We start from the raw sequence: 22,356 nt of genomic DNA, 5'->3' as shown, positions 1-22,356 counted from the left end.
AACAGTGACCACGCTTGTAAAGTAATCCCTTGGTGCTTCGGGATATCCTGAGATGGTGCCAGGCACTATATATAAATGCAAGTGCTTTCTTTCTTTGTCCTTTCTTTTGCCTCTCAGTGATCTGTCGGGTTTGTTTATTTTGCGCTCCCGTCTGCCCCCCTCCAATAACTGTGAGCTCTAACTCGTGCAAATTTGTTTGGATCACAGGACCAAGAGAAGGCCACTCAGCCCCTCGCGGCTGTTCCGCCATTTCAAATGGATCCTTTCCAATGCACTAAAACTGTACTCTGTATCCAGCGTGACCTTGTCACTGATCTGCACAACCAAAATAGCTTCATAGGAAAGGCACTATTTTAATATGATAGACTTCTTTTAATTTTCATCCTCTTCTCTAAAATACTTGTCTTCCTCTTTTCCTGAGAGCATTAACATCTTGCTGGAGTGTGCTTCCACCTATGCCCGTGGCTGACAGTGAGTATAAATACGGTACTTCCAGGGAGGATTGCACCTGAGCTGGATCCTATTCTTGCCCAACTTCCAGGACTGTTCACTAGATAATGTAGATTATAATGGAGATATAGTCATATAGTTTAACTATTCATTACCTTGACTATCTGAGATGCACTTTATATTATTCTATATTCTTTAAACAGGAGGTCGTTTCATAAAGATTCCTGCCACTAGGCCATCACTAAATTATACTAGTTCTGGTCTAGAGTCAGCAGAGGGATGTGGTGACATATGCATTCTTTAACTTTTACAATAACCTGCACAAACTTTTCCATGGGGAAAATGTAATTCCAGAAAACCTGCTGTACAGCAAGAGTTACAAAATCTGTAGGCTGACAAATTGTGTTTCACCTTTTTTTTCCAGTGTTTTGTGCTGTGCATAATCTATGGGAAGAAGCAAATCTTATTTGTGACAAGTGTTTCTAGCTTGGTGCCATCTAGAGCACTTCTTTCTGCTTTACCCCAATCTCTCATACCCCTGTTTCATTGTTTGCTTTCTTTTTCTGCCACGTCTATTTTCCCAGAGAAGTGCATGTTGAGGCTAGGTGTGAGGGCCAAAGTTTTTGCATGATTGACTGTTGTGAATTGGGATGAATCTTCCCAAACTCGTTGCATTTGAGGCTGCTAACAGCAAGGAGGGCTCAACAGGGTAGATGCTGAGAGTCTAGAACATGGGGCCACAGAGAAGGACGAGGAGGGATAGTTTACCTTTGCCACAGTCACATAGGATGGCAGAGGTGGAAGCTGGATTGGAGGGATTGAAACGAGGAGTTCCGGACATGATGGGCATGGATTTGGGAGGCGACAACACATTCAAAGACCTTCTTGTTGTTTCACATCTATTTTGGATTATAATACAGCAAATGCCAAAACTGTGTATCTGGGAAGATGACTAATTAAAAGGGAGGGGCCTTCTCCATTGCCTATAAAAGGATTGTGCTTGTAATTATTTAGAAATAAAATCACTACATAATTTGAACTTTTTTTAATATTTGATTTGCTATTTTTCTTTCCTGAAATATTTATGGCCCACATTATGCTTTAAGATCAAAGCACCTTGTGACACCTTTTTTACAAACTCATCAAAGCTGCAGCAAGGCCACAGGTGCCTTCAACACCTGCCATCAACAGAAGTCTGTTTTGATGCAGTAGAAGGTTAGACCTGAATTAAAAGGCAAATATGCTAAAGGAATGAGGGTAAAATTCACAAGAATTATAAATATTTGCAGTGCATGTTTTAATTATGCTACTGTTCTTTTGTTTCATCTAAAACCAACTTTTAGGGACATTAATCCAGGACAAAATTATTTAGTAAAAACAAAATACAGCAGATGCTGGAAATCTGAAATAAAAACAAAGTGCTGGAATTACTCAGCAGGTCAGGCAGCATCTAAAATTATTTGGCACTTGGAAAAACATGGCTAATAACTGAAAGCACGATTTGTTAAAGCTGAGTTTGATGAAGTAACGGAAAGGGTGGATGCAGGTAATGTGATTGATATGTATATGGACTTTCACAAGACATTTAATAAAGTGCAACATAGTAGACTTGTTTGCAAAATAGAAGATTAAATGGACAGTGTTTCAACCAGGTCAGAAGCGTGTCTAGGGGTCCCTTTTCGTCTTCACCTGGTCTTATTGTAACAGGGTTTAATTTTTAAACGCGTTGTATTTTGAGCTCCCCCTTGGTGAATCCTTGTTCACCGCTTTTCAATTATAAGGCAAAGAAATGAGCATAAAGAAACAGGCTTTCTTAGGTTTAAAGAAGAAAGGTAAAGTTTTGAAAAATTAAACTCTAATACGGTTAACGCCTACGGATATATGACGTACCCACGATAGCTTGCACACGTGATACACACGTGCAAATAGGGACAGAAAAAAGCAGAAGAAAAATAAAGTAGAGAGGTTTGAGGCAATATCAGAAGAGTTTTTTGTTTGCTGTGCTTCGAGCTCACTGTAGTCCTTTTTGTAAGTAGTCTTGCTTTTCGTTGGGGCCCAGTATTATTCTTAAACCTTGTTCACTGTAGGTGACTTTTCTCTCTTGGGGTTCGTGTGTCTTCAATGGGTCTTCAGTTCCGTGAGAAAAAGATGGGAGCAGACAGGAGAGAGATGTTTTCAGTCCAGGAGCAAACCGCTTTCTGAGTTTTGAAACTCTGTTGGAGTTTTTTTGAATTTGAATGTGCCACAGTCAGTTAGTTATGTGAGTAAACTGGTCTGACCACGTCTGTTTGTGTATTCGGCCATCTTAGCAGTTAACCTGGAATGTTAGCCTCTGTGCCTTCAACATCTGGTAATCAAAAGTCCACTGTGGATTAAATTGGAGCAGGGAGTGGCCCCTTTGTCTGTTCCAAGTATTGTCTGTTACTATGCAAAAAAGGTCTTTCCTGTGAGAGGCCTGGCAATTCCTTGTGATAGGCTCTTTTTTTCTTCCCAGCAGTAATTTTAACTTTTGGTGTTCATGTGGCAAAATAATGTGCACCTCATTCTTGGCAGGTGGGGGCCTGCATGACGGGCAGTGGCTTCAAAGATATGAAATTGGCTAAGGGACAAAAAGCAGCGAGTAGTGATGAAAAGGTTGTTGTTCAGACTGGAGGAATGTATACAGTGGTGCTCTTTTTTGATAGATATTTACCGGGACTTGAGCATACAGGGCATAATTTCAAAATTTGCAGATGATGCAAAACTCAGAAGTATAGTAAACAATGAGGAAGATAATAGACTTTAGGACGGTGAAATGGGCAGACAAGTGATGGGGAGAATGAGGAGAGGCAATATGAACTAAATGGTGCAACTTTTAAGGGGATGCAGGAACAGACACACCCGGGGGAGGATGTACACAAATCTTTGAAGGTGGCAGGATGAGTTGAGAATGTTGTTTCCTTTTTTTAAAGAAAAGGGATCCTTGGCTTTATTAACCGAGGAATAGTATACAAAAATAAGGAAGTTATACTAAAACAACAAACCTTTTATAAAATAAAAAATCAAAGTGCTAGAAATGCACAGCAGGTCTGGTAGCATCTGTGGAGAGAGAGAAACAGACCTTTAGATCACAGACCTGAAATATTAGCTCTGTTTCTCTCTCCACAGATGCTGCCAGACCTGCTGTGTATTTCCAGCACTTTCTGTTCTTCTTTCAGATTTCCAGCATCCGCAGTATTTTGCTTAAACTTTTATAAAACACTGTCTATCTGGAGTATTCTTTTCAATTCTGGGCCCACACTTTAGGAAGGATGTCAAGGCCTTGGAGAGGGTTAGGGGGAGATTTACTAGAATGGTGCCAGGGCTGAGAGACTTCAGTTTTGTGGGGAGACTGGAAAAGCTGGGGTTGCTCTCCTAAGAGCAAAGAAGGTTAAGAGGAAATTTGATGGTGTTCAAAGTAAGAATGGTTTTAGTCGAGTAAGTTGGAAGGAACTGTTTCCAGGGGCAGAAAGGTCAGTAACCAGAGCACACAGTTTAAGGTGATTGGCAACAGAACCAGAGGTGACACAAGGGAACTTTTTTTTTGCACAGTGAGTTGGGATCTGAAATTCACTGCCTGAAAGAATGGAATCGGGAAATGGATAAATACTTGAAGGGAAAATGTTTGCAGGGCTGTGGGGAAAGAGAATGGGACTAATTGGATAGCTCGACCAAAGGGCCAACACAGGCACGATGGGCTGAATGGCCTCCTTCAGTGCTGTATCGTTCTGCGATTCTATGAAATGAAAAGAGAATGGTGATTCTGCTTTCATAATGCTCAAGCTGTTTTGTGGCAGCTGTCTGATGGATTGCATGTGTATAATTTAGACTGGTACGATGGCAGTTTAGCACTGCAGGGGTTAATTTTTTCCAAAAATATACTTTATTCATAAAAATTTGCAAAAAATACATAACAAAACAGTTCAAATTTCACATTTTGGGAAGTACAATAGAAATCAGATTCCTTTGATACAGATCATGAGTTGCCTCACAACTCTTGCCATTCCATTTCATATGCAATGCACATTTGCATTACACAGTAAAAACACTTTTGGTGCATACAGCCCAAGATGTTTTACACGGGTTCCCGTCCCTCTGTTCATCTGTTTACCTGACAGGATTTAAGAGTAGAGGATTGAATCTTGTAACTAGAATAAGTGCTGTGACATCCAAGTCTCAATCCAGAACTGGTTGTCAAATTCTTCCTTCTGCCTACACTGCCCTTCCACCCCCAATCCCCAATGAAAGTGGATTTTCATGGCTTAATGCAAGCTATGATGACATTCAGTTCACTGGCCATTTAGCTGTGGCTTTAATGCTTCAGTTGTGTTTTTTGTCTATTTAAATTTCAATATTCAACAATCTGTTTTGAGTAACTGGCTTCCCAGGTGAGATGAGCCTACGCTTTAGCCCTTCCCCTTCCTAGCCTGAGGCTTTCCCAGCTAACTGATGTTCTGTACTTACCCAATGAATTAGCACAGGAGCAGGGACTAAAACCTGAAGAAAGCAAACCTCTGTTTTTAACTACAATACAGAAGGACAACGTGGGTCCAGCTAATATATAATTGTTTAAAAGGTACCTTTGCTGCCTCCTTTAATTTTAAATGTATGTGATGGAGCAAAGCCTAAAATGTTTTTAGGCCTGTTATGCCAGTGGACCCCTTTTCTATAAGTTGTATGTGGGGAGGGAGTGCCAACTGTGATTTCCTTCATTCACCCACCTTTCACAAGTTGCTGCTGGATTAGGCTACAGTCCCAGTTGTGGGCTGGGCTTTCCAAGAAAGCAGCTCCATGTGATTGCTGTTCCTCACCAGGTTGCATTCTCCTACTTAAAGCTAATACTTCCATTGGTAAGGGAGGAATACTCCACTGATGTGTCATGACTGACCTGTTGTGCTCGAGCATACAATTTTCGTGCTACAAGTAACATGAAACTATGCTGTGTTTCTGCTGTTGGATGGTTTAAGCTTGTCGTCTAAGTTATAATGGCAAAAAAGACCGCTGCAAATCTCTCCTCTTTCCTTAAATTGCTGTCTGGATACACAGTTGCTGGGGATGATAATGTAGAACAGCAAGTAATTTCAATGCTTTGTAAACTAGATGGGAAACATTTAATTCTTGTCATGTCTCTCAATTATTAACTTATTAAATTACTTTGCAATGTTTTGTCTGATGGTAATCATCACTTTGCCGGGACTAAAATCCCACAAACACATCATTAAAGACCTGTTTTAATTCTTATATTTTAATGGTGCTGGTTGAGGGATGTGAAATCAGGAGACTGGGAGTAGTCCCTCTTTTTGAATAGTGCCATGGGATCATAACCAGTGCCTTAATCATCACATGCAACCTCAGTTAAACATCTCTAAATGATGACATGTCTGTCAATGCATTCTCTCATTACACTGATGTGTTAGTCAAGATTCGTACTTGCGTGCTGGACTGGGGCTTGAACCCACAGCTTTCTGTACTGGAGGTCAAACTGTCATGTACCAAAGCAAACTAGCACAAATTAGAACCAAACTTGGGACAATGTCAGTGTCAATGACACGTCAGGAACAGGATAGTGTTCAGCTGCTTGGAATCAGAATTCACAGATTTCATTTTCTTACGGGAGCATAAATTCTACCTATAGTGCTTTAACACTAGGATGAACTTCTCCTTGAGGGTACTTGTTAATGCTACCCCCCTCGCCCACCCACCCCCTCCAATTTTACAGTTACCTGATACATCCTTAACATTGCTTTAGACTAATGTAAGCTTCGTACAGAAATATTTGTCTTTGTGCTTTTGCGTGTGTTTGTATTTGAATGTTTCTCTAATCGTGAATTTCTCCTTGTGTTTGTATAGACTAGGAGAGCAGTTCTACAAGGAAGCCATTGAACATTGTCGGAATTACAATGCCCGCCTGTGTGCAGAGCGCAGTGTCCGCCTGCCGTTCTTGGACTCTCAGACTGGAGTTGCTCAAAATAATTGCTACATTTGGATGGAGAAGAGGCACAGAGGCCCAGGTGTGTTAGTGTTAGCTTGAAAGCTGTGAGTTTAATTTTTAGTGCTGGATTAGACACACGCATACTTAATACAAATATCAATAGTTTCCCATAATTGTGGGTTTTAAATTCTGGCACACAATTTTAGGTCTTTGAGTACAGATAATCATTCACTTCTCCCAGGCTGCTGCTAATGCCACTTAAGAGCCACTGCTGAGAGGCTTGACTTGAAGTGTTTTGGGAACATATATGACCATACGAATTAGGAGCAAAAAGAGGCTATTCAGCCCATCGATCCTGCTCTACCATTTAATAAGATCATGGCTGATCTGTTTGTGTCTCGAATTCTACACTCCCATCTACCCTGAATAATCTTTGATTCTTGTTAGGCCAGGGAATCAATCTACCTTTGCCTTAAAAATATTCAGTGACCTCGCCTCCACCACCTTCTGAGGCAGAGAGTTCCAAAGTCGCACAACCCTCAGTGAAAAAATTTCTCCTCGTCTCTGTCCTAAAAGGGCGACCCCTAATTTTCCCCTAACAGTGGCCCCCAGTTCTGGACTCACCCACAAGAGGAAACATCCTTTCCACATCCACCTTGTCAAAACCGTTCAGGATTTTATATACTCTTCTAAACTCCAGCGGAACCAAGCCCAGTCTGTCCAACCTTTCCTCATAAGACAACCCGCTCATTCCAGGTATCAATGTGGTAAACCTCCTCTGAACCGCCTCCAACGTATTCACGTCCTTCCTTAAATAAGGAGACCAAAACTGCACATAGTATTCGAATGTAGTCTCACCAATGCCCTGTATAACTGAAGTATAACATCCTTACTTTTATTTTCAATTCTTCTCGTAATAAAGGATAGCATTCCATTAACCTTCTTTATTACTTGCAGTACCAGCATACTAACCCACTATGAATAATGATGGGTTGGTGAAGACTGTGCTCCATCCAGCCTGTCTCTCTCGATTGAGAGAACCTGTGTACCACAATATATATATATATATATATTTATTGAAACGAGGTGATCTCCTGGGAGAAGCAAGAAAACAGACTTAAAAAAAAAAACTGAGGCCAATTTGGGGGAAGAAATCTGGGAAATTCTTCTCTGACCCATTTTGGCAACTGAAGCTAGTCTAAGAGATCACTCCAGCCCTGAATTCCCTGCAGTAGCCATCTTTTGTAAGAGGTGATGTCCACCCCAGCTAGTGTCAGGTCTGTTCTCCAACCTTTCTTCTCTCCAGCTTCTGCTTTCATGGAGCCACCATTGATACCTGGGGTTGTGTTTGGGGCAATCCATGCCACTGTTCAGTGCTATGTGCATCTTCAGTAATTCTGAGGAAAATCTCTGAACAAAATGTTTTAAGAGAAAATGAGTCACATTGTAACAAATGTTTTTAATGACCTGCCACATGCATATGAGGTTCTAATGCAGGCACGACATGTCTTGTAGGGTTGGCACCAGGACAGTTGTACACTTACCCTGCACGCTGCTGGCGAAAGAAGAGACGCTTACATCCCCCTGAAGACCCGAGGCTCAGGCTATGTGAAATAAAGCTTGGTGAGTGTGTTTTAATGAGGTGCTGAAATCTGATGGTCTCTCTTTGCAGCAGTGGATTCATGTTATCTAACAACTGCTTCAAAAAACAACTTGTGAAATGCACTACAATGTAAACTGCACTTATTTGAATTGGGTAGAGGAGGATGTGGGAGTTATTTAATTTTGCATTAAGACAGTGATTTGGTTGCTGCTTTTTTCACGTCTAACAAAATTGCTTTGTCTAGTCTTTTATGTTGTAGTCCCGCAATCTTGACTTTTACCTGTCTGCATAATATAGCAACAGGCATGAAATTCCTCCCTTTTATTATTTTATTGAAGAAAAATATACAATGCAAGTATACTTTCTTAGAGCCGAGATGGTGAAGGGGAGGTTTAATAGAGGTGTTCCTTGAGTAAAGGGAGGAACTGGTTAGGAACATAGGAGCAGGAGTAGGCCATTCAGCCCATCGAGCCTGCTCCACCATTCAATATGATCAAGGCTGATCATCCCCTTCAATGCCTTTTTCCCACACTGTCCCCATACCCCATTATGTCATTGACATTTAGAAATCTGTCAATCTCTGTTTCAAACATACTCGATGACTGAGCTTCCACAGCCCTCTGGGGTAGAGAATTCCAAAGATTCACAACCCTCTGATTAAAGACATTTCTCCTCATCTCGATCCCAAGTGGCTTCCCCCTTATTTTGAAATTGTGTCCCCGATTCTAGACTCCCCAACCAGGAGAACCATCTTGCCTGCATCTAGCTTATCTATCCCTTTTAAGTATTTTGTAGGTTTCAATGAGATCACTTCTCATTCTTCGAAACTCTAGAGAATACAGGCCCAGTTTCCTCAATCTCTGTTCGTAAGGCACTCTCTCCATCCCAGGAGCAAGTCTGGTGAACCTTCGTTGCACTCCCTCTATGGCAATAATATCCTTCCGAAGGTAAGGGGACCAAAACTGTGCACACTACTTCAGGTGCAGTCTAACCAAGGTTCTACACAATTGAAGCAAGCTTTCACTACTCCTGTACTCAAATCCTCTTGCGATAAAGGTTACTGACCTTTCTGCCACTGGAAACAGAGGGCACATTAAATTAATTGCCAAAAAAGCCAGAGGTGGGATGAGAACATTTCTTGACGGTGAGTTGTGATCCACCTTAAAGGGCAGTGGAAGTGGCTTCAGTAGTAAATTTCAAAAAGGAATTGGATAAAAATGTGAAAAGGAGAAAATTGTCAGGTTGTGGGGTAAGCTAAGGGCAGTAAGACTAATTGAATAGCTGTGCCAAAGATCTGGCACAGGCATGATTGTAGTATAAACCTATAAATAGCGGCGCTGGATATATGGACAATAATGAGTACGTGACCTTTTATATCTTAAAACAAGCCACTTGAGACTTTCTCCTCGCCCTTTCAAGAGCTCTGTGATTAGTCTACTCTGAAACTTAAGAGTTATTAACTATGTTTTGTTTTCAGTCAGTTAAGGGTATTTGACTCATGATTTTTGATTTGAAATTCACACTAAATGTTCCAAAGCAGACCTCTAATCACTACATATTTGTGTAAGTGCTTCTTTCCACTTTAACTAAATGAAAATGTATTCCTGCTTGGAAACCAATCTGCTTGATTGGCTTGGCTGTCTGCTGGCTGGGCAAGTTCTCCAGGAAAGGTTACAGCCTAGACTCATGTAAGGTTTGTGGTTATTGGGGATAGAAAATTGGGTAGTGTGTTGTTGGGAGGGTTGGAGATTGCAGGGGAGAGATGGTGGGGTCAGGGGGCAAGTTGGAGGTGGGGCGGAGGGATCAATAATCACAGGACAGGGCTGGTTGGGGGGGAATTGGGGAGATAGTTAAGGTGGGTTAGCTTGTTGGGCCTGGAGGAAACACTCTGCTTCTCTTGACCCACAAGCAATGCTGTAAAGAAACTTACCTGATAGGTCCGGCTTGTCTTGCCTCCTTTCACCTGCTAGGTTTCCCTGCTGGCTGACCTGTGGTTAAAAATGAAACACTGGGGGGGAAAGAAAAGGTTCCAATGACCGACCTGCCACCTGGGTCATCCACTTCGCGTCTTGCCTCTGTTAAAACCAGATGTGGCCATGTTCAAGGTGGGTTGGGTTCTTGTTTCAAATTTTTAACATTTTAACCTCACACCTGACCCTAACCCACCTGATTTTGGAGCTTGAAATTAACCCTAGAGTTAGCATTTCAAGTCAATGGATGAGGTGAGAGAGCTGGAACCCAGTATTGTTTATGTGGTAATACACTGTGATTAAACTTTTAATAATTCACTAATATAAAAACATATGCTCTGTTTTTAAAGAAACTTTTTTTTTAGGATGCTACTTTTATGGGCCTGCATAGCCCTAGATTTTTGAAATCTTTCAGCTTGTTTCTTGATGATGCAATGAAGTTTGACATGATTTCTGGCCTCCTGCTTTGTGCTGCAGGACTAGAGATGATGTTCCCCTGGTCAAATAATGTATCTTGTTCCTTTAGTTGCTCAGGTGACTCTGTGCAAGTTGCCCATTTTACCCAAGTCCATGTATGTCTTAAAGGAGATATTTGCTCTGCTGTTGCTGCCATCTTGATTGGTATTTCAACTCTTTACCCCAATCCTGAAGGTGCTGTATCACGTCTACACCTTCCAGCAAGGTAACTAAATAGGAATGAGCATTATCAACCCTAGGGACCCAACACTCTGCCAAACCCTCAACACTCGTGGTTTTAAGATGGTCCAATAGCACTCCAGCTAGCTCATGCAATTACTTTGAGCCATCATTTGAGCATAATTTTAGCCTAAGAACACTAATATTGTTGAGACCTTATCTCCTAAAAACATTTGTAGAGGCACTGAGATGAAGACCATACTTCACTTTGACATCACTGGAGCAGAAACTTATGATATCTGAGCAAGGAAGCTTCTATAGACTACCTGCTGCTGCAGTTTTAACTCGAAGAATGCTCTTGAAATACATCAAGACTAATATTTAAGTTAGCTGAAATTCCCCTTTTAAAGTATGTTGTGATTATGGGACAATTCAATAGAATGTATTGCCCCTTTAGCAAAGCACTAATTCTAAAATAGAAATGGACATTTTTGATGTCACGTGCCATAAGCATTGTCTTCAGTGAACCCAGCTGACAAATTGACAAGACAATATGCTGGCAGGGTTGAGAGAGGAAATAGCCGCTTTATTTTAGCCAAATTTGGAATTGTACATAAAAAAAAAAATTTGCTCTGTTTATACCTTTTAAAGGAAAGCAAACTGACACTTTTGCCATTAGTGACATTTAAATTGAGCATTTGGATAATAGTATCTTTGATCAAATACCTGCACTACGTGCTCTTAAAGCCTCCCAGGTTCCCCTGGCTGTAAGTGCCTTTGTGGATTGTGACGGTGGGTTGTCTGCTGACCTTCAGAATGTACCAAATGCTGAGAACCACTTTCACAGTTGACGTTAGTGTTGAAACCTAAGAGATGGATTTTATCCTTATTTACTGAAGGAAGAATGTTATTAATCTGAAACCTGAACAGCTTTGTCTTGGTCACAAACTAGGTGCCAGTATGACTGTGACATGCTTAGTTGTCTCATGGTGCTTCGTAAAGTGCAATATTTGTACAGCAGTGGCTGGAAAAATATCCAGTTCACTTTGGCTTGGTGGTGGGTGGGGGGAAATAAATTATTCACAACCCAGTTTGGCAATCCATTGCATATCAGTAGTGACCTTGCATTCTTTAAATCATAGTTCTCATCATTATCAGGGTGCTTTTTACAGAAGTTCAACAGTATGTTTGAAAACCTGGAGCTTGACATATTTCAAAATGGCAAAAGGCTTTTAATATTCCAAAATATCACAATGCAATGAAAACTTAACTGCTTTCTCTCTCTCTCTCTCTCTCTCCCTTGCTTTCTTGCTTGCTTTCTCTCTCCTGCCTTCACTTCAGGTTTTTTTTTAGCTGGTTCTGTAGTGAATTAACCAAACAGCCAATCTGATCTATCAGTGATGTCCTTTGCACTGATAAAATGTAGACTGTTTAAGGCAGAGCTTCCATTATTTGAAAGAACTTTGCTTGGCATCAATCTGACTACTGCAGATAATTTGTCTGATGCTGTTTTTGATTATTGTTATTGTGTTATTTATTTTTGCAGTTGAAGTTATTGGCTGCTCTGTCTGAAGAGCGGGCCACTTTTTTTTTCTCTCAATATAAAGCTTATTCAGTGTAGAACAAGTAGTTCCCTGTCTCCTCACTGCGACTCCTCCCCTTTCAATATCTTTTGCCTTCAATTTACATAAGCTGGTTGTTTTAGCTGTGAATTTTTTTTTCAAAGAAGTGGCCAGGAAGGAAGAATGGATTGATATTGTGGGTACATGTAACTTTTTTGTGTGCAGTTCAGCCTCATTGCTGCAAAGGAGCCCAGGCTTGATAAATTGAACTCAATTTTTATTGAGCTCCACAAAGTCAGACCTATTTATCGCTGACTTGGGATTTTTTTGCTCCATCATTGCTGCTGCAGTGAATCCTGCTGTTAAACTGCTGTAAATGCAAGAGAACGGGGCAGAATAACTTCACTATGGAGCTGCTTCCTTCCTTTTTTTTTTAAAGAAAAAAGGCACTTCTGCCAAGTAGGAAGCACAAATGTGGATCCTTCTACTTTAATTGCACTCCATCACTAGGCTGCTTAAGGGCATTAAACTTAAAATCTTAAAACTCAGAGGGGCTGGGGGCAAGTATATAAAATGCAGCATTTTGCAATAATTCTAGACGTCACTGCTGCTGAAGTTAGTTTTTGTTTATTAAAATGAAAAGTTTTTTTGTTTTTACTTGAACTTCTACACACACCATTTTTGGAAATCTGTAAGCTTCTCTGTTAGAATGCTTAAGCTCTCAATGGTTCTCACTTTTGTGGTTACCTCCCTCACCCAACCCCAAAACTCTTGTGCAGTTACAATTTTTACCTTTCTCAAAGACACTTGTAACTTATTTAGTTGTACATGTTTTAATAATTTATATCTTCTGAAAGGGAATAAATTGCTGTGTTGTAATTAACTGGGGCGAAGAGCTGTTTTTGTAATGCCAAAGGGATTAAAAATGCAGGATTATGAGGAAAGAGCAGGGGATCAGGATTATTTAGATATGCCGGCACAGGCACAATGGGCCGAATGGCCTCCTTCTGTGTTGTCGTTCTGTAAAGGTCAAATATGATACTGCCTGCCTCTTGCTCTACAGCAAACAATCGGCTGTGGATGGAGTCAGCTGCTGAAGGTAGTTTGGTTTGTTGCTTACTGGGAAGGAGGTGGCTGTTTGTCTGGCGACTGCCCACTCATACCCAGTATTCCATTTTGAAGGTCACTTTGTCACTGAAGCCTGGATGTATTTGTATTCCAGCTTGCAGTGCCTACATCTCATGCTGCTTTTGGGCTTCTGTAGGGAAATTCATTTTTACTATTTAGTAAATAACCCTGTTTTAATGGCTTTTGATCAAATATTTATGCTATCTTCTTTTGATGGTTTCCATTGCTGTGTTTCGTTGGCTGCTTTGATTTTTTTTGCATTTTAATTTACTCTTTTTTTTATTGTGCTCGACAGATTTGTTTTGTTCTGACAGAATCTACTCTGAGAGCAGATGACAGATTGCTCTGTTACAGCTGGGTTATTCTAATATTGGGACCCCAGGGAGAGGAAGAGTGGGGGGATGCGGGGAAGCATTTCTGCCTGAAGGTTTAGAGCGTATCCTGAAATAGATGCAGTCTTGTCCACACCAGGATTTTTGCATTTCCTTCGCAAACATTTCAATATAGCAATTTGCTGAGCAATGTCTCAGCAAAAAAACTCCAGTGTAAATATTTAATACTTAAAAGCACATATAACAATGCTAAACAACATTAAGTTGCAGCATAATCAGTGGTTATGGATTTTGTTTATGGAATAAATTAAATGCTGATTGCTATGTTGCATTCATTGCATTTAAGAAACTTCCTCTGTAGCATCAGTTTGTCCATGGGTTTGAAAAGAACTACCTTGAACACATTATATATATATATATATATATATATATATATATATGGGTTTGCATTTTCTTCCTGTGCTATCTTCAACATTTTCAGAACCAAATTATATGCCTTAAATTTGGAGAAATGCTCCATGTAGCATATGTATTTAAAGAATATCTGGACACCATTTTCTCCCCTTGCTTCATCTCCATGTTGCAGGCTTTATCTTTATTGTGATGGTGATTGCTCCCTTGAACTTCATTTCCTTGTTCCTTTTAAAGCCCTGGGATAATGATGCATGACATGCCCTTCCTCCTTCTTGCATCCTCACTCGTTCTGTCCCAGCACTGCACAATGTTCAGCTTTTACTTAAAGCAGTGGAACTACACATCTCCCTCGCTTCAGTTCTTCTTTCCTACTGTAATCTTCAGGCTTTTAAAACTCATGCTATTTGTCACCTACCTTCCATTACTTGTAATATCTTTCTTCATTCTTAACTACAAAACAGGAAACAGAGAGTCGGGGTTAAAAGTAGTTACTTACACTGGCAAAAGGTGGGAAGTGGCGTTCCACAAGGATTGGTGCTGGGACCACTCTTATTCACAATTTATACAAATAATTTGGATTGTATTCAGAAGTATTATTTCAAAATTTGCAGACAACACCAAATACTGAGGAAGTCTGACAAAATACAGGAAGACATGAATAAACTTGCAGAATGAGTGTGTAAATGCCAACCGAATTTCAACATAGTTTTGTCTGAGGTGGTGCACTTTGGTAGGAGGAATAAGGAGCCCATAAACTGCTAGAAAAATGAGTCTAAATAGGGTAGAGGAGTAGAGGGATCTAGGAGTCCAGATACACACATCACTGAAAGTAGTAATGTAGGTCAATGTGGCCATTTTATAAAAAGCAAACAAAGCAGAATGGACTAGATGGATCAAATGGCCTCTGATGTTCAAAGAGACTTGGGTATACTTGTACAAGGAACGTGGAAAGTTAACATGCAGGGGCAACAAGCAATTAGGAAGGGAAATGGCATGTTGGCCTTTATTGCAAGGGATTCAAGTACTTTCAGGAATAAGGAAGTATTGCTACAATTGTAGAGGGTTTTGGTGAGATGTATCTGGAATACTCTGCGCCGTTTTGGTCTCCACATTTAAGAAAGGATATACTTGCATTGGAGGCAGTACAGCGAAAGTTCAATAGATTGGTCCCAGGGATGAGAGGATTGTCATATGATGAGACTAAGTAAAGTGGGCCGGTATTCTCTGGAGTTTAGAAGAATGAGAGGTGATCTCATTGAAACATATAAGATGCTAAAGAGGCTGAATAGGGTAGACACTGAGATATTATTTCCACTGGTCAGGGAATCTAAAACATAGGCACAGTCTCCGGGTAAGGGGCCGGTCATTTAGGACTGAGATGAGGAGAAATTACTTCACTCAAAGGGTTGTGAATCTTTGGAATTCTCTACCCCAGAAGATTGTGGATGCTTCATCGTTGAATACATTTAAGGCTGGGATAGAGAGATTTTTGATGTCTCAGGCAATCGAGGGGTATGGCAAGTGGGCGGGAAAGTGGAGTTGAACCCTATGATCAGCCATGATTGTTTTGAATGGTGGCGCAGGCTGATGGGCCATTAGGTCTAATCCTGTTCCTATTTCTTGTGTTCTGTGCCATCCTGACTTGCTAACTCTGAAGCACTGGGTTCATTTCTAGAGGGTTAAAATTGAAAAACATAGGTTATGTTTGACTTGTGTGGAATGCTGGTTGGATCGCACTTGAAATACTGTGAACAGTTCTAATATCCATATTATAAAAAAATGTAGAGGCAATGGAGAAGATGCAAATAAGATGTACAAGGATGATACCAGAACTGAGAGGTTATACCTGTCAGGAAAGACTAAACAGACTGGGATTCTTTTTCCCTAGAAAAGAGGAGGTGTGACCTGATAGAGGCCTTTAAGATTATGAATGGATTTCCTTGGATAGTTAGAAAGATGATGATCCCACTTGTTGGGGAGACCAAAACTACTACTACTTCTTTGGCCTCCTTGACTCGAGAGACAATGGGTAAGCGCCTGGAGGTGGTCAGTGGTTTATGGAGCAGCGCCTGGAGTGGCTATAAAGGCCAATTCTAGAGTGAGAGACTCTTCCACAGGTGCTACAGATAAAATTGGTTGTCGGGGCTGTTACACAGTTGGCTCTCCCCTTGCGCTTCTGTCTTTTTTCCTGCCAACTGCTAAGTCTCTTCGACTTGCCACACTTTAGCCCCGCCTTAATGGTTGCCCGCCAGCTCTGGCGATCCCTGGCAACTGAGTCCCACGACTTGTGATCAATGTCACAGGACTTCATGTCACGTTTGCAGAGATCTTTAAAGCGGAGACATGGATGGCCGGTGGGTCTGATACCAGTGACAGGCTCGCTGTACAATGCATCCTTGGGGATCCTGCCATCTTCCATGCGGCTCACATGGCCAAGCCATCTCAAGCGCCGCTGGCTCAGGAGGGTGTATATGCTGGGGATGTTGGCGGCCTCGAGGACTTCTGTGTTGGTCGTACGGTCCTGCCACCTGATGCCAAGGATTCTCCGGAGGCAGCGAAGCTGGAATGAATTGTGACACCGCTCTTGGCTGACGTACGTTGTTCAGGGCTCGCTGCCGTAGAGCAAGGTACTGAGGACACAGGCTTGATACACTCGGACATTTGTGTTCTGTGTCAGTGCGCCATTTTCCCACACTCTCTTGGCCAGTCTGGGCATAGCAGTGGAAGCCTTTCCCATGTGCTTGTTGATTTCTGCATCAAGAGACAGGTTACTGGTGATTGTTGAGCTTAGGTAGGTGAACTCTTGAACCACTTCCAGAGCGTGGTCACCGATATTGATGGATGGAGCATTTCTGACGTCCTGTCCCATGATGTTTGTTTTCTTGAGGCTGATGGTTAGGCCAAATTCATTGCAGGCAGCCGCAAACCTGTCTGAGTCTCTGCAGATACTCTTTAGTGTGAGATGTTAATGCAGCATCGTCAGCAAAGAGGAGTTCCCTGACGAGGACTTTCCATACTTTGGTCTTTGCTCTTAGACAGGCAAGGTTGAACAACCTGCCCCCTGATCTTGTGTGGAGGAAAATTCCTTCTTCTGAAGACTTGAACTTCAAGACCAAAGCTAGGCATCATAAATATAAGACATTCCCTAACAAATCCATTGAGGAATTCAGAAGAAACTTCTTTACCCAGAAAATGATTAAAATGTTGAACATGCTACCACAAGTAGTAGTTGAGGAAACTAACATTGATTAAAGGAGAAGCTGGATAACCTTGTATTTCTTTCTGCCTCTTGTGTTTATGTTTAATGGGGTTAGATGAAGAAGGGTGGAAGGAAGCTTGTGTGGAGCATAAACACTGGCATGGACAAATTTCTGTGCTGTTAATAATATGTAATCAGTTAAGTTACAAAAACGCAAGTCAGATTTCATCTGTTATTTTACATCAGCTAGTCCTTGTTGATGCTCATAGACCCCTCCAAATGCCTTGTGTGTATTTTCTCTGGTTTCTCTCCTATCTCCTCTCATTCCTTCTCTGAGCTCATCTTGTCCCTGAATCCCACCTACAGCACACTCGGCCCAATTCTGAATAAACTACTGACCATCCAACTTCCCTCCCTGGACCCCACGTTAGCTGATATTGTTAACAGTTTTGTTTTCTCAGGTCCTTTTTCCCCCACCCATTTGAATCTTTTCAACAACACCCAACCGAACAAAAAACAACCCTTTGACCCCTCCATCATTGCAAACTACCACCCCCATCTCCAACCTCCCTTTCCTCTCAAGTTCTTGAACGTGCTATCGCCTCTCAAATCTGTGTTCATCTTTCCCGGAACTCAGTTCGAGGGTTTTATTATATTATGTATATTTTCCCTTTATGCAGAAGGAGAGATCTCCTTAAAAAAGGATGGTGTGCCAGCTGAGGGGACGGCGTTGGAAGCTCTGCTACGTGGGGAGGCACTAGAGAAAAGAAACGAATCGAAAGACGATGAAGCCCTCAATGAAATTCAGGTCAGTCGTTTTATCCCTTTAGGGAATGACGCCCTATGGCAGTTTGCAAAGAACGGCTTATTGATCTCTACATGAAGGTTAACGGATCTTTATATTCGCGGGAATTATCATATCAATGGGAAATCAGCCTCCTGTCGATAAACTTTGAATTGGCTTAATTCTGTTTTAATTTTTTTTTGTTTTGGTAATTTCTTTTTCCCTTGGCATGCTAATGTGGTATGTTTCCCAAACATGCCTTGCTTCACTGTTTACTGAGAGTTGAACATTTTATCCAACAGCATTAATCTATGCTTTAATAAAAGCAAAATACTGCGTATGCTGGAAATCTGAAATCAGTTCTCAAGAAGCATCACTGACCTGAAACGTTAACTCTGCATCTCTCTCCACAGATGCTGCCAGACCTGATGAGTATTTCCAGCATTTTTTGTTTTTATTCATCTATGCTTTCCTTGGCTTGCTGCTTGATATTGTCCAGCCTGGACTACTCTGCCAAATTTCCTGTGTCCACTATTATTCTACAGTTGGGTGCTGCACTCTCTGAGCTTTCAACCCCATCCAATGCCACCACTTGACTAAGATTGTGAGGGGGTGTAGGTTTCTGCTCTATGGCACTGTGTGCTGTCTGTCTCTGTTGATTTATCATGATGTAAACCAACCCCTCCTCCTTTCTCCTTCACTTCTTTCCTGCACAGAAACTCTTGAGTGGTGATGGTAATTGTTGCAGACGAGTACCAAGGCCTGGCAAAGCTGGGATGAGCCATTTGGAAATTTGTTCACATGTCAGTTCTATCTTGCTTTCCTCCAGCACCCCCCAGTCTGCCCCATGTATCGTGTCTTGAGATCCTACAATTGCCCATTGTTTCTAAGGTCTTGTACATTTCATAAAGTAATCAGAGTTGTGAAACTAACTTGCCCTGCCTTACTCTACCTTTCTCTAACAGAGTATGGTGTTGATCAGCAAGTCTCATGTCATTTTCTACTGTTGTTTGGAATGGAACACCGGATTCAATCTTTAGTATTTTAAATAAACATCAAAAATCCTTGTTTAAATGATTCTAATTGTATCCGGGGTTGGACTTGGATTGTTTATCTTCCAAGATTCTATTCACTTTGGATAAATTTTTTCAGCACTTTGTCTCCTTTGTATATGCGCACTTGTTCTCAATTCCAACCCCCACCCCCAGCAAGCCAAGTGGGTCACAGCTGGAAGTACACTCGTATCCAGTGGTAGAAGGTTTCATTCTTTTATTCTATCTTTTGACAGCAGAGCTACTTTTACTAACCGCACCTTCTACATGACTGTTCAGCTTCAGTAGATAATTCCTTCCTGTATGCCTGAATAATATACCTGGAGAAGGAATTACTTATCCTGGGGGTGCAGTTGAAATAAATGATGCCCACTCTTGGGTTATCAAATTCCTTTTACTTCAGTAAACAAACTCCCTTCAGCACTAAGGCGGACCCCCCCCCCCCAACCCCCACAAACCAGTCCCTCAATCTGTAGGCTTGTGGGATACTGGCCAAGACCTTTGGAACTCCCATCTGGAATTCTGTGTAATCAATGACCTGCAAACGTTGATATTTACAAGAATTTGTTGGGGTCACTTTGGAAAACTAAATGCAGCGGGTGCTTTGCACAACATCCAACATATATGATTGCCAAGCACTCCTTTTAGAATTCTGTAATGACATACAGAGGTTAAACTTGCTGTGACTGCTACCTTGGACGTCCATACACATCTGGACTGCTTATTTTTCTAAGTGCTATTTATTTCATGCAGCTTCTGCAGAAGCTATTGGTTCAGTTTCAGTCGAGAATCCTTTTGATTATCATGAACAAAAATGAAATCTGTTTCCATGAGGTTCCTTTCTGCAGGATACCCGAATAAATTAGATTCAGTAAGTGGACCTTTGCATTCATTAGTTTTCAATTGAGTTTTTGTTCTGGATGGTCCTTTTAAACAAAAAAACAAATACACCAACATATACCTCTGTGGGTGTGTACACTTAGAACAAACTGTGTAACCAGGGGCCCTGTTGAAGGGAAGCAGAGGGGGATGGGAAAAAAATAAAAGAACAAAAGTTTGATTGACTTCCCAAACCCCATTACTTTAGGGGTAAGCAAAAGCATGTCTTTGGCTCAGGATGGTGGCCTGCGCGCTGGTCATGGGCCCTGCACCTCATTTTCTGAATGTAAACTAAATGCTCCTCTGTGATACGGCTTGTACTGGAAGTGAAACATTTTGGAAATCACAAGCATGGTTGCTGAAAACTGCTGAGGTTATGCTGTGGGATTCTGGGTGGTCCTAATAGTTGCATTTTCTATTGACTACAGAGGGTTTTGGAGAATGAGGAGAATATAGATGATTTGGAGGAAGAAGACTTGGAAGATGATGTCCCAAAGCGTAAAAACAAACCCAGAGGACGGGTAAGCACAATGCAGAAAAATTACAAGTTTATACAAGTAGATTTGGACTTCAGCTTTTCAATTCTTAAAATGTGTATTTATGCATTGTTTTTACTGCTTTTCATCTTTGCTTCTGCAAAATAATTTGACAAGTTTTAAACAAGCTATCATGGGATCATAGGAAATAGGAGCAGGAGTAGGCCATTTGGTCCATCAAGCCTGCTTCTCCATTCAAACAAATCATGGCTGATCATCTACCTCTACGCCATTTTCCCCCATTATCCCCATATCCCCTGATGTCGTTAGTATCCAGAAATCTATCAATTTCTGTCTTGAACATGCTGAATGATTGAGCTTCCACAGCCCTCTGGGGTAGAGAATTCCACAGATTCAACACCCTCTGAGTAAAGAAATTCCTCCATCTCTGTTTTAAATGGTCTGCCCCTTATTCTGAGAATGTGATCCCTTGTTCTTGACTCACCAGTCACAGGAAACATCCTATCTACATCTAGCCTGTCACGCCCTGCAAGAATTTTGTAAGTTTCAGTGAGATCACCTCTCTTCCTTTGAAACTCTGGAGAGTACAGGCCCAGTTTCTGCAATCTCTCCTCATAAGACAATTCACCATTCCAGGGAGTAGTCTAGTGAATCTCCATTGCACTTCCTCTGGCAAGTATATCCTTCCTTAGAAAAAGAGACCAAAACTGTACACAATACTCCAGGTGCAGTCTCACCAAGGCTTTATACAATTGAATCAATACTTTTTTACTCCTACAACATAGGATTGATTCAAATGCTACAAATTAAGTGACCTATTTTATAATTGGGGATTTTTGGTGCAGAATTGCTTCTTAATTCTTGGAGTTTTTTAATGAAACTATTTTTTACTGAAGCTTTGAGGGCTGGACTGAAATTCCTGATTAGCTTATTGCAAGCACGGTTGATCGATTGTATCCAGGGATTCTGCAGTATGTCGCACAAAGGAAATACACATATTTCAGAATACTCTTGGATATTCTCTTTAAAAAGTGCTGCTATTCCTGGTGGCTCATTTGGGTGAAGGTGCCATCGGTGGCGCTGAGTCTCTTGCTTTCCAGTCCCATTTTCTCACGCAAATGCCCCAGCGACATTTTCTGTCAGTGAGCCATATATTGTTTGATCTGAACCTTGGCAGTTTTCACCCTCTGATATACATAGATAGTGTAGCCCAGCACTAGCTGCTATCCTAACTATTAGTAGCACTGCATGCGTAAACTTGCATAGTTTTCTCACTACATAGAGTCATGGAGAGATACAGCACTGAAACAGGCCCTTCGGCCCACCAAGTCCATGCTGACCATCAACCACCCCATTTATACTAATCCTATATTAATCCCAATTTTTCCCCTCTCACATTCCCACCTTCCCTCAATTCTCCTACCACCTACCTACACTAGGGGCAATTTTTTACAATGGCCAATTTACCTATTAACCCGCAAGTCTTTGGCATATGGGAGGAAACCGGAGCACCCCAGAGGAAACCCACGCAGTCACAGGGAGAACTTGCAAACTCCGCACAGGCAGTAGATTGAATTGAACCTGGGTCGCTGGAGCTGTGAGGCTTTCTTCAGTCTGAGAAGCAGAAAACGTGAACCAGTAAACCCACTTTGTTTTGGCTGAAACAGCTGATGTTTGCCCTTTATTTTAAAGATATAGACAGATGTGCACCACAACAAGTAATTTAGAATGAGTATGACCACTTTAGTGTTTTTCCATTTTTGAACAGCAAATTCTTGAAGTGATGGTATGCTGTAATATATAAGCCACCAGAGATCTGATGCAGTTGTTTCTATCTCAGTGCTGCAAACAGTACTACTGATCACTTAGGGAAATTTTTGCTGCCTTTTAAATATTTCCT

At 41.3% G+C, this 22,356-nt stretch overlaps 1 protein-coding gene across 6 annotated transcripts in view; it reads left to right on the top strand.

Annotated features, from left to right (window-relative positions):
* dpf3 (double PHD fingers 3) overlaps positions 1-22,356 on the top strand; it is a 137,349-nt gene that overhangs the window by 54,672 nt on the left and 60,321 nt on the right. For all 6 annotated transcript variants that reach the window (XR_010975752.1, XR_010975751.1, XM_068039790.1 and 3 more), the window contains exons 2-5: positions 6,319-6,479; positions 7,916-8,023; positions 17,925-18,052; positions 20,388-20,480. Coding sequence is in view for 4 of the 6 variants with exons in the window: in XM_068039790.1 (XP_067895891.1) it covers positions 6,319-6,479; positions 7,916-8,023; positions 17,925-18,052; positions 20,388-20,480 (490 nt within the window). In the remaining 2 variants the exon portion in view is untranslated. The remainder of the gene's footprint in view (positions 1-6,318; positions 6,480-7,915; positions 8,024-17,924; positions 18,053-20,387; positions 20,481-22,356) is intronic.

The sequence above is a fragment of the Heterodontus francisci genome, chromosome 9 (assembly GCF_036365525.1).
Source record: "Heterodontus francisci isolate sHetFra1 chromosome 9, sHetFra1.hap1, whole genome shotgun sequence".
NCBI lineage: Eukaryota > Metazoa > Chordata > Chondrichthyes > Heterodontiformes > Heterodontidae > Heterodontus > Heterodontus francisci.
This window is presented reverse-complemented; position numbering and strand designations above follow the sequence as displayed.